At 36.7% G+C, this 11,946-nt stretch overlaps 2 protein-coding genes across 5 annotated transcripts; one reads left to right on the plus strand and one right to left on the minus strand.

Annotated features, from left to right (window-relative positions):
• Window positions 1-93: 93 nt before the first annotated feature.
• LOC107266610 (squamous cell carcinoma antigen recognized by T-cells 3) lies at window positions 94-3,520 on the minus strand. Its single transcript, XM_015737252.2, has 5 exons — window positions 2,759-3,520; window positions 2,495-2,676; window positions 886-2,415; window positions 643-790; window positions 94-551 (listed from the first exon to the last, which is right to left on the minus strand). The coding sequence occupies exons 1-5, from the start codon at window positions 3,195-3,197 to the stop codon at window positions 106-108; spliced, it is 2,745 nt and encodes a 914-aa protein (XP_015592738.1). The 5' UTR covers window positions 3,198-3,520; the 3' UTR covers window positions 94-105.
• Window positions 3,521-4,654: 1,134 nt separating this feature from the next.
• Window positions 4,655-10,517, plus strand: LOC107266617 (serine protease gd). Of its 4 annotated transcripts, XM_015737266.2 has the most exons (7): window positions 4,655-4,822; window positions 4,918-5,018; window positions 8,042-8,260; window positions 8,349-8,514; window positions 8,630-9,010; window positions 9,388-9,758; window positions 9,835-10,517. In XM_015737266.2, the coding sequence occupies exons 3-7, from the start codon at window positions 8,057-8,059 to the stop codon at window positions 10,108-10,110; spliced, it is 1,398 nt and encodes a 465-aa protein (XP_015592752.1). In that variant the 5' UTR covers window positions 4,655-4,822; window positions 4,918-5,018; window positions 8,042-8,056; the 3' UTR covers window positions 10,111-10,517. The 4 variants fall into 4 exon arrangements, with proteins under 4 accessions (XP_015592752.1, XP_024939938.1, XP_024939939.1 ...); XM_025084170.1 differs by lacking the exons at window positions 4,655-4,822; window positions 4,918-5,018 and adding an exon at window positions 5,981-6,001; XM_025084171.1 differs by lacking the exons at window positions 4,655-4,822; window positions 4,918-5,018 and adding an exon at window positions 6,012-6,314 and having other exon boundaries at window positions 8,630-8,872.
• Window positions 10,518-11,946: the final 1,429 nt, after the last annotated feature.

The raw sequence follows: 11,946 nt of genomic DNA on the forward strand, positions 1-11,946 counted from the left end.
GCTTTTTCAACCACTCGCTGTTCCTACGTGTCATTCATGGACTGATTAGGAAGACGAACAAGGACACGATCGGAAAAAAAATTAAATCCTCAATGCGGTAGTGCGTTATTTTTTATTCAAAAGCATATTTCGAAAATCTTGGTTATTCATTGTCGGGCGCGAATCATTATCTACCGATTTACCGGTATTACCGTTCGTTGCCACGGGTTTAACGTTACGTGGAACCATAGTCAGTAGGGTTTTCGGCATGCCAAATGTACTTCTACTAGTGGAAGTACCACCGAGAGACTTTACCTGAGAAACCTCATCAGCTACCGGAGGTCTCTTACGTTCTGGAGGTTGACTAATAGCAACGCTGATTACCTTATCCTGAAGGGTCATACCGTCGGTGGCCAGAAGAGCTTTAGCAGCGTCGGCCACGGTCTCAAAATCCACGTAAGCCAATCCTTTTGAATGTCCATTACGGTAAGTTACTAAGCGAACGTCTTTTAAGGTCCCATGGACTTTGAATATATCGATGAGATCCTCTTTTGTTATGGAAACCGGAAGTCCTTTGAAAAAAAATGATCCAATTATATTTAGTGTAATTATTCGGCAGAATTTTTTGAAAACTGTAAAATGTTGAAACATTTATATCTATACCTTTCACAAAAAGCTTATTCTTCTCCAATGATGTACTATATTTAAAAGCGCTACCTCTATTTGTTTTATTAGGATCGCAACGAGACACAAACATGGGGCGACTGTTTATTGGCGTCCGGTCTAGTTTCAATGCTTCATTCACAGCTTCCTGTGGTAAAATGAAAGTGATAAGTCACGTGCGTATAACGAGGAAAATAATATTCTGAATTTAATGATATCGAAGACATAGTAAAGGATTCTTACTGGGCTGCTGAGTTGCACATAACAGAATCCTTTACTTCGACCTTTGTAATCACGAATCATCTTAAAAAGTGTCACAGGTCCAGCGGGTTTCAGGGCTTCTTTGATTTCCTCTTCAGTAGCAGTGTAATCTAAATTGCTAACAAAAACTGTGATTTTGTCATCTACCTCGTGGTTTGAGTCTGTATCCATTTTATCTTCGCTTTCGGGTTTGAAGCCAGGTGGTGGCGAGATTCCTGAATTTGATCCTTGGTTCTCTAGTACGGATTCTTTGTAACCAGGTGGAGGTGCGATATCTTTGTCAAACTTCAAGGAACTCTCTCTTAATATTGGCCTCGAAGCTTTCTCTGTCTTCGCAATTTTCTTCGGGGAATCACCCAAATTTTTCCATCTGCCAGTGTCCTCTGGTTTTCTCTTGTTGACCTTTTTTGTCTGAGAATTTTCGTGGGTTGTCGATTGCTGATGCACCTTTTGTCTTTCCTCAGCAAGTTTATCGAGTTTTTCCTTCGTCTTCGCCTCACACAGTTCCATCTGTTCAAGAGTTCCCTCATCTCGTTCAAAATCTAACCAAGCATTAGCAATACTCTCAGGCCAATCTTTAACAGAAGATAGAGCTTTTTGATAGAGCTTTCGCAGGTGCTTTGTGTCGCCGTAACATCTTTCTAATGAGATATATTCCAACCAAGTAGCAGCGGTTGATGAATGACCCTGCGATAAAATGTCCGACCACAGAGATCTAGCTCTTTCCATGTCATTTCCATGTATTGCTTCTGTTCGTGCCCAATATTGTAAAATCATACAAGTCGGGTCGCCTTCGAGGCCAAAACATTTTGCTAAATGTTCACAAGCTCTGTTAAACGCGTTACGTAAAATGTCCAACAATTTCTCCTCCTCAGAAGACTGGTCGAGTCTACGTCTTAGATATTCCAAATATGTCATCCAAAGACTTCGATATTCACTTGCTGTAGAGAATCCTGCTGCCAAGGCGTTTTCTAATAAGGTTTGTACATCTAGGATGGGTTTATTCCATTTTTCGTAGGACCGCATCCATTTTTCCCAGATTTTAGAACACCAAGGTACATTTCTTGTGGAGCGTTGGTATACCTGTTCCAAGACGGATTCAATCTTTATATTTGTTTCCAGGTAAGTGACATAGTCTAGCCAGAGAGGTGCTTCCAAGCTCAAATCAGCCACAGCCCGCTCATAAAGTACAATGATTCGCCCAGGATCTCCGTTTTGTTTCTCAAACAGAAAATAAGCTTTGTATGCATCGTAAAGCTCGTTGTCACCCTGGCATGAAACGAGTTTCTCTTCATAAGGAAGACGCATGTTAAGCTTAGCAAGGGCACGTTCGTAACCGCCATTTAAGATGTCATCATCGATAGTAGCTTCAGCGCCGTCCTGAGAACGCCAAACTCGATACTCCTCATATGTCTTCTCCATATCAAGAAGTGGACATGCCAACTGTCTCCGGAAGAGGGCACCAACTCGGTCTAGTTGTTCTTTTCTTTCAGCTTGATTCGCCGGATCAATCTAAATTTATGAAATACACTGAGATTAGTGTGGTATGTTTATTACTAATAAAGTACCAACAATATTAGTATGAATGTACCACTGCGACAAGTATATTTTCAAATTCTCTAAATGCTTCCCATATGATCGCACCCTTAGTCAGGTGTAAACCAACAGCAGTCAATGCTCTTTCGAATAGTTGCCGTATATGTTTTGCAGCATCCTTCTCTGTGCTCATAGTACCAATGCTAAATTGCAAATACTCAAGCCAAACTTCAATAGCTGAAAAAAAATACTTATATATTTGCAAGAGTTTTAACTTCTATGATAGTATTACATGAAATATTCATTAGAAGAAACTTACAAAGGTAATCTTTAACTGCTCTTTCACAAAGCTCTACAACAGCATCCTTCTGCTCCTTTGTCGTAGCTAGCGTTATTTCGTCTTTTAGCCAAGATAACCAAAGTTCTGGACTCAAAGGATACTTAGAACTCATATTTTCACGTGCATCTCGCAATCGCTCCAATTCCCCCATTCTCTGTAGCTTCGAAATCAATGCAAGGTGAACAGCATAGTCGTATGGATTATCCGCAAGGGATGTCTGGAGCATTTTAACCTCGGCCTCATCAGCATCTTCTTCGTCGTCGTTATCTGTATCACTTTCATCGTTGTCACTAATTTTCTCCTCAATCTCGTTTTCAAGCATATAACTTTCCTCGCCGACACTCTCACCGTCCGGATTTTCAGGCAATTTTTCATTCGTGCCATCTTTAGTAGCGTCTTCTAATTCCATTTCCTCCATTATTTATGTTTCCTATGAGAAACTATTTAACGATATATTGACGAATTTCTTTAAAATCATCCAATCTCAAGCAAACTGTTATCGACGAAGTGTCAAATTTTGAAGGTTATGTTTGTTTTCTTCTCCTCCGTGCTGCTTTACCGCTGTACCCATAATGCACCATCTTTGAAATTCAAATGCACTGCACTTATGCCTAATACTAGTAAAGTGCATTCTTTTATGCAGCAGCAGTAAGAAGCTTGTGTGACAATTTGCAGATTTCAATGAACGAGGTGTTATCATTGGTAAAAATACAACATCCACTGCGTAAAAGAATGCACGCGTAATAGTAGAAGCCTATAAACGTAGAATAATGCTATTTATAGGTATCACGCAAAGAGTCAAAGCAAGAATTACAAAGCAGTATGATGTATGTACGAACTGCTTACTAAGTTTTCGTAGATAAAAAGACGTCGCATGCGATAGCAGTAATAGTCACGGCATGAATATACGGTAAAGTATGTAAAAATGCATTTAATATAATTCACACTACATATGTATATGCACACTAGAGCCAATAAGTCATCTGTATTCAAGTCTGATATTACAGGCATTCGAGTACTATCATCTTCATTTTTATCATACAATTTCCATCTACATCTATAAATAATGATGATGTCCATCATTCTGTAGTTCACTGTGTCCACGATAAAAAGGTTAAGAAAGATCAATTATGCACATAAAATAAGACATTGTTCATTAATTATGATTTTTCAATATGACGTTTCTCTATATTTCTATCTACGTGCAACGTACAAACGTCTGGCATTCAATAATTCGTATCAAGTCGAAGAATCGTGCAGTCAACTAACCGCTCAAGTTCATAACAATTTAATGAGCAAGACTGTAGCTTTTTTCAAATAACTTTCTTTTTTGTCTGAAAATTAAACCACGAATAGTACGCAAATGAAGATGCGCAAACATTTTTCTAATTATGTACAAGGTATTGCATCCGAATCGCATTTCAAATGTAGTACAAAAAATGGTAAACCACCAATGAAGAAAACGTAAGAATTATCAGGATTATTTATCCAGAATGCTGAAGTAAATCATTGATATTAAAAAACCTCTGGCAAGAACTCTATAATAATTGTCATTCCATTATTGGTATGTTAGTTGTACTGAGTTTCTAAAGAATCATTGACGGTCCTAACAGGATGCTGAAATTAAGTCATCATGCACCCGGACATTGATCGTGAGACAGCAGATAATTAATTTTACATAAGTTCGTAGCAAGTCAGTCGATCAAGAATTAGTTTTGCAGTGGATACCTTGTGTGAACTGATTAGAGATCTAGCTCTATATAGATCTGTCAGCCCACTACAAAGAGGAAGTAAAATATAACATAACATAACAATAGTGGGCTGAGCCTAAAACTGAAGTCATTTACAGCCAGGTTTCTTCTAGTAAATAAAACGGATATAAATTAATCCGCACTGTTGTTCCCAATCATTTTCACAGAACCAAAAAGACACTTCAGCAACAGAAAGAAGAAACTCATGAAAATCTATCATCTTCTTGGACGCCTTTGCAAAGCATTAGCAAAAAATCCACAAACTTCTATGAAACGCAATAAGCTGTTGCAGGTATTACAAAACAAAAGTTTTAGTTACTAACAATTTTTATATATATATATATATAATACTACTGATATTTCTTCTATGTTATTATCGCTTTTCAGACTCTACGTAAATACTGCGCGCGTGCTGGGCGACGACAGTCCCGTTCGTAATTCTTAGTAACTACTATACTGTTGTAACAGAAGCCACTTGGACATCGAGGGTAAGTGCTTTACATTATTAATATTTACCAATATCAAAATTTCAATCAATCATACAGAGCGCATAGTCTAGTCAGTAATTATAAACATACACGAAAATTGTTATAGCTACTTGTTCATGAATAATGGAAGTGATAACAGGAACTCTTGGAATTTATCCCTACGAGGAAAATAATGTAACGATTTCCTTTAATGGGAGAGAATTGACTTTGTTTTCCTCTGCACGCCAAAACAATACTTTATTATTATCATTAGCATAAGATATATACGAAGCTGAATGAATAAACGTTTAAGTTATGAAAAACTCGAGCAGTCTGATTCAATAGCAAAAAGAAGTCAGGGAGGATCATTCGCGTTGATCAGAAGTTACTAATAATATGGAAAACTGTGAATCATCGAGTATACTGTTGAAATTCTTATGAGGATCATTATAAAATGAAGTATGAAGAAAAAGGTGGGAAGTCCCAGTCTCTGTGTGCAAAGAGAATTGAATTGGGAATGGAGGACAATGACAATAGCGGTAATACACGAGTCTCAAGATGATGACGTATTTGGTATCATGGTAGAATATGTAATCGAATAATGTTTTGTTAGTCGATATACCATCAATTATTTTGGTGTGATTAATATAGAACAAAGAGAATACATATAAACAGAAATTAGTATTTCCTGATGAAAGGAGAGAAAAATTAATACAAATCATATTGTGACGTCTGTAAATATGTAAATTAATAATCTGTAGCAGCTTGGAATTTCCCGTTTTGGAATTCGCATATCCGTTCTAATATCTTGATTGATCGAAACTGATCCTGTTCCACAATGATCATAGTCAGGGAAGTCCAAGAAGTGACATGGTAGGGAAGTCTCATATCCCGCTGCACGACGGAGTAGGGATAACACTGCTCTTTTATGTTACTTTCTTAATACTCATATTTTACATACACGTGATTCCTTTGGTGGGGTAGACGTTGGACGGTATGAGAAGGTATTCATCAGGAGTTCCCACTCGGTGATTTTAGTAGCCGGAAAACTGAACTGGTGGACACACTCCTTTTTTTACTTTGGCCAAGGATAGGTTGAATTATTTTGCTGTACACTCAGTCGTTTTAAACATTTTGTGCAATTGTGACACTTAATTGAGTGTATAGTTTTTGTTTTTCGTTAGAGGAGTGTCTGTTGGGAATAATAAAAATATTGATTCGATTGTTGGGCCATTCGTGGTGCTATACGTTAAACTGTATACTACAGCGAGAATTTTGTTGTTTTAATTGAAAATATTATGTGCTAAGAATGGAAATGTGAGTGTCACGATAATGTTAGATCATGAATTATATGTATAATGCAAGAACCTCATCGACATTTTGCGTACAAGATTCTATGTTATTTTGAAGATATTCAGATAAAATTTATAGCGTTGTACGGTGTGTTTATCATATGCGGGACGTAAACATACTGTACTTCGAATAGAAAAAAATGTTCTGATTCTGAAACATTATTTGATTTTCAAACTGAATATTGATGTACGACTTGACTTTACTTTCATTCTTATTCATAAATCTCTGCACCGAGTACATACACTTTCAATTTCAAATTATACAGTTCAAATTGTTAGCCATAGTTACGTGAATTGGTGTAAACTTCTGGTGGAAATAATTACGTGTCGCATATTTGTGAGTTATTTCTCGTACACGGGGAATGTCAACCAATAGGCGACATAAAAAATCAAGGATGCCATTTTGGCTGTTATTGAAAAATTGTATAGCTCGCTTATGATAAATATGTATACTAAGTAATTGATAATTCATGCATCGGCAACAACGATAATGCATGGGAACATATAGTTTCAATTGGCGAATAAGAAAAAATCCTTTTGTACACAGCACGATCACTGATTGTTAGAGATTGTTGACGATGCCTTTGGCCATCTACTAGCGTATATTGGAACTTGTAGTTGAGGGAAGATGGTGTATAGCCCCTGTAAAACCGACACGTTTATTTACTTAAAAAAATTTCCGACACATTACTTTGCTCTTGTGAATAGTGTGTCTAAATAATTGTTATATTTGCAAAATGTGTTGACACGTACGTTATAGTAATAGTTTTGTAAAAAATATCAACAATTTATATTTGCTTCTAAAATGACAGCTCGGGCACAGTCACTAAATACCGACCAAACTGTCGATATATTTCAACTAGTGTTTTCCTTCGATTCTGTCATTTACGGCTGTAAATGTCAGTACCTAGTCGGTACATTTTGCACTTATATATTTTTTAGTTATCACTGATCTCTCATTCAATTATCATTCTTTACGACGTCAAGTGACAGACAACTCAGCATGTACAAAGCCGCTGAAATTCAATATGGCCGGTATAGATCCGATCCCGATAAAACTGAGAGCGTATCATAACCTCAAAATAGAAAATGATAATTTATCAGAACGAAATGATAAATTTCAATGTCAATGAAATGCACGAAATTTTTACAACCTGGTCCGTTACTTACATGACATTTTTATAAAGAACAATTGAGAAGTTAGAGCATGAAGTGGATGCAGTTTTTGATGTGCAACATTACTCTTTTGAACTTCTACATGCATATTTTGTCTTCAATTATCAATTATCTTTTACCACCCTATCGTATCAACAACAGTAGAACCTGTAGAAATATATATGCACTCCATTTTGATAAAGATAATAAATTAACTCTGTGTTAATTACCATTTTCATAATAGGAGAAACAAAATGGCCGTTGAAAGTCTCCAGTCGTTTAAATGTATAACTTAGATAGAATTGCTGTTTCGCACGTTAAAATACATATTCATCATATTTTACTATTTGATAGTCATAAAAAGTATTTGCTGAATCAAAAAAAGTATCAGTCGATAAGAACATTTTCCAAAATTGAAGAAATTTTCAGAACTCGTATTATATAACATATATGGCATATGCTATTTTTTAGACATATTAAAACCTTATTGATTTAAAGAAATAAGTGCAATAATTTATTTACCTTTTCGTTTTGCAGCTATCACGCTTCAGGATGATCGGCGCGATTTTGCTTGTACTTCCGTTGGTTCAAGTTATCAGTACTACGGTAGCGCAATCTCCATGTCCAAATTACTTCTATTACTATCGCGATGAGAAAACTAATGATCTTATGGGTTGGATTTCCATACCACAACCACCAAAAGACGTAACCCTTCACTTAGTAGTTCATTTCAGTATTGCTACGGCCATACCTACGGTAAGGATCTTTAAAATGTATAATAAGACATTGTTTAAATCATCAGATTCTACTGCTTGGATAGAAATCTAATTGAGCAGTCTTCTAGAATTATGTAGGTCGATTACAACTGGCAAGATCTAAAGAGGAATCAATACGTGCGGTGGAAGCAGGCAATTCATTGACATACAAAATTCACTTTCCTGTTCGCCAACCCATTCCTTTGTTAACAAAACTCTTATTCAATGAACAGGAATATTGTGTGGGTCCAAAAGGTATGTTTATCATGCCAGTTTTTTCTTTCACGCCTGTATCATTAATTCAATTTTCTAATGATTTTTATAAACAGATTGTAAATCCATTTGATTTATACTATTAATTTTATTTCAGCAATCGGTTCGATAGTGACATCCATAGAACTGGAACATACATTATTCCCGCCAAGGATGATATCTCTGGCGCAAGACGGACCAGTGCCAATACCAAATCCATCAAATAACTCAATATCACGATTACCTAATCTAAATTTAGTACCTAGTGTAAAACCAGACTCTACGCCGTACACTGGCACAGGAAATGCTTTTCCAATTGTGAAACCAGGAGAAGAGACCTGCGGTCTTCCTAATGCGAAAAGTATAAATCTTCTTATTGCAAAAGGTGACAAGGTATTACCGGGAAGGTGGCCATGGTTGGTTGCAATTTTCCTGGTGAAAATAGAATTTGAATTTCAATGTGCTGGCAGTCTCATTACTGAGAAACACGTAATTTCTGGTAAGGACGAGTTATTTAAGGTGCACCTTAACATAAAAAAACTATTTAATGTTTACATAAAATACAACTGTATTAGTACGTTAAACGATTGACTTATGTTAATTTGCGAAAGAGTATCTTGAAGGTAGTTATATGTACCTCGGAATAAATCGAATTTGCATGCGTTGACTGTGTCAACATGGCACTCTCCAAACAATCCGGTTTCCCCGGTTGGCATTAGCTTCTACAGGAACTTATCTAAAGTGAAAAAAATATTCGAATATATCAATGATATTTGCCACACCCTGCCAGTGCCTGTCAACTATGCTACACAAATTTTGTGTAAAATTTATACTCTTAATCTTGATAGTAATGATTGGAAACACTTTCGTTCACAGCTGCCCATTGTTTCGAGCTAAGCGATGAGTCAGACGTGCCAGCTAGCACTCTTCTGGTATCCTTGGGACGCAATAAGTTACGAAATTGGCGAGAGCAAGGTTCGGTGAACCTGGAAGTTTCTGAAATCAAGATTCACTCTGATCATGTACGAGGCGGATATGGTGGAGCAGATTCGGATATTGCTATTCTAGTTCTTCGTGAACGTGTAGTATTCACGCCTCTCATACAGCCCGTATGTCTTTGGAAAGGACCCATCGACCTGAACTCCGTCGTCGGTAAAACGGGATACGTAGTAGGATGGGGTCGAGATGAGGAAGGCAATAAGTACACAGCCGAACCTCGCATGGCGAGAGTACCTATTGTTTCCCAGGTACTAAAAATAATAAATAAAACTATTACTCTCAATTGTCAATGTTACTTCATAATTGTTCATCTTGATTCTCTAGGAAGTCTGTCTACGAAGTAACGAAGGTTTTCTCAAATCAACGTCAAATCGTACCTTATGCGCCGGTTCCAGGGACGGTAGTGGTCCTTGTAACGGTGACAGCGGTAGCGGTCTGGTTTTGCGTGATCCGAATACAGGTAGATATCACCTGAGGGGCGTCGTTTCATTATCATTATTTAATTCGGCTACGAATACTTGCGATTGGTCACAGTACGTCGTATATGTTGATGTTGCCAAGTATCTCGTGTGGATTCGAAAGCAAATCGAATCTACATGATGTATTATTATAATTATTTTTCCCATGTAAAACATTAGCATACAAGTCTTTCTTGTTCGAATTAGACTGAAAGTGTAGCCTCTTAAAGAGGTGCTAAAGGAAATTTCATCTGTAAGATGATACTAAAAGAGCTTGGAATATGCACATAGTACTGTTTCGTTTTTCAACGTGTAAACAGAATGTTTTGTTCTTTCAGTGACTGTAAGTGACATTAATTTATATTTGATGAAAGCTTTCTATTATTTAAGTAATCTTAATGGAGTATGTCTCATCGTACGGTAAAAATGTCGTGGCATCATATCCGAATGTGCTCAATAGGAATTTACTGTTAATTTATTGTACTCAATCTTACAAACGCTTATAGTTAAATTATTAAATTATTGATTAAATAAAAAAAAAAGAATCTAGGTGTGATTTCTGTTTTTGTTCTCCATAATTAATTGTTATTATCGTCACAATGCAATTAATTTTGCTATCGGAAATTTCGATAGTATATCAGACTTGTTTCTCTTATCCGATACTTTATGCATCGTCGAGTATAGTTAGTTCTCTTTATGATTCTACTCTCGTTTCTTAAATAAATCACTACACGCTCGATCAAGGTCCAATGCAAGATCAGGGCCACTAAAAGTGTAACGACCGATCTGACATAAGACTAACATTTAATATGCACCGTTCATGGTCCAGAATCGACAGTGTAATCTGAAGTTTTAAGGGAGCACAATGCAGTTCCATTGCGTCTTGTTAGTTGTAGCATTTATTCAGGTTACGATAGCCATTTTAGAGAGCGACTCTCTAGAAGAAAGTGTTACACTAAAGTTTCAAGTGGCAAATAAACTTCGTGAAAATTTATCCAAAATATTGAATCAATTACCGACCAAGGATTATGAGGTCGCTCAATCGATGAGACTGCTTCAGGACTTTTTTAATAATGGTGGATCTTTGTTAGACTCCTTGGAGAATTTACCAGCTTTTTCGCATATTTCCACAAACCAGCAGATTGATGGAATCTTCTTCAGCATGGAGGATCACTTGCCAAGATTTCTTTTGCCGGCTGTTTCTGTGCTTAGAAAATATCTTCTCAGAGAATCCTTGGAGGTTTATGAGTCCCTTCATTCAGAGAATGATACATTGATAGCTGATCCCTTCGATGAAATATCTTTAATAGATTTACGAAATGCTGGAATGTCTATTAATCTTCCAAGTGGATTAAAATCTGGTCGCCACTTTTGGCCTGATTTTGTGGGATCAACAACTGCAGCAATAATTACCGGTTTGTTGAAACCTAGTGGGAAATTTCTAGGATTTATTTTATCTAATGTAATAATACCAGCTGAAGATCCTTGGACCAAGGAAGCTGTTCTCCTACTGATTAATAAATTTTCTACAATGGAAAGCCAGCTGGAGGACTTGGAGTGGACGCTAAATCCTTATAACCTTTTGCAACGTGCACTCTTAACTGTGGCAAAGGATAATAGTATGATGGATACAGTTAGAAGGATTTTTCCATTTTTAAAATTATCAGATATCAGTACGTCAGATCTTAATGGTTTTGTTAACAATGGCATCATTAACTTTACTCTATTAGTTTCAAGTGACTCCACTCTTGGGGATACTGAAGAAGGTAAATTGCTGTTATCGGCTATAGAAAATGGTGACTTGGACATTAATGAAATTTTCCATGGCTTCCAAATATTTGATTATGCTGAGCGTAAGGAACTGTTAGTCGCTGTAATCAGCAGGCTAAGACGTCATCAACCCAGACTCCACAGTGGCCTCAGTGATATAATAGAGAACTGTTACAGCAGAATGATGAGCCAATATAATCATCGTAAT

The sequence above is a fragment of the Cephus cinctus genome, unplaced genomic scaffold (assembly GCF_000341935.2).
Source record: "Cephus cinctus unplaced genomic scaffold, Ccin1 Ccin1_scaffold0330, whole genome shotgun sequence".
NCBI lineage: Eukaryota > Metazoa > Arthropoda > Insecta > Hymenoptera > Cephidae > Cephus > Cephus cinctus.

Excerpts from the sequence above, each read along its gene's own strand:
- LOC107266617 (XM_015737266.2), top strand. The coding sequence starts at position 8,057 with ATGATCGGCGCGATTTTGCTTGTACTTCCGTTGGTTCAAGTTATCAGT. Across the intron at positions 8,261-8,348 it reads TTGCTACGGCCATACCTACG|AATTATGTAGGTCGATTACA; the intron begins GTAAGGATCTTT and ends GCAGTCTTCTAG. Across the intron at positions 8,515-8,629 it reads ATATTGTGTGGGTCCAAAAG|CAATCGGTTCGATAGTGACA; the intron begins GTATGTTTATCA and ends ATTTTATTTCAG.
- LOC107266610 (XM_015737252.2), bottom strand. The coding sequence starts at position 3,197 with ATGGAGGAAATGGAATTAGAAGACGCTACTAAAGATGGCACGAATGAA. Across the intron at positions 2,677-2,758 it reads AGCAGTTAAAGATTACCTTT|CTATTGAAGTTTGGCTTGAG; the intron begins GTAAGTTTCTTC and ends ATTTTTTTTCAG. Across the intron at positions 2,416-2,494 it reads AAAATATACTTGTCGCAGTG|ATTGATCCGGCGAATCAAGC; the intron begins GTACATTCATAC and ends TCATAAATTTAG.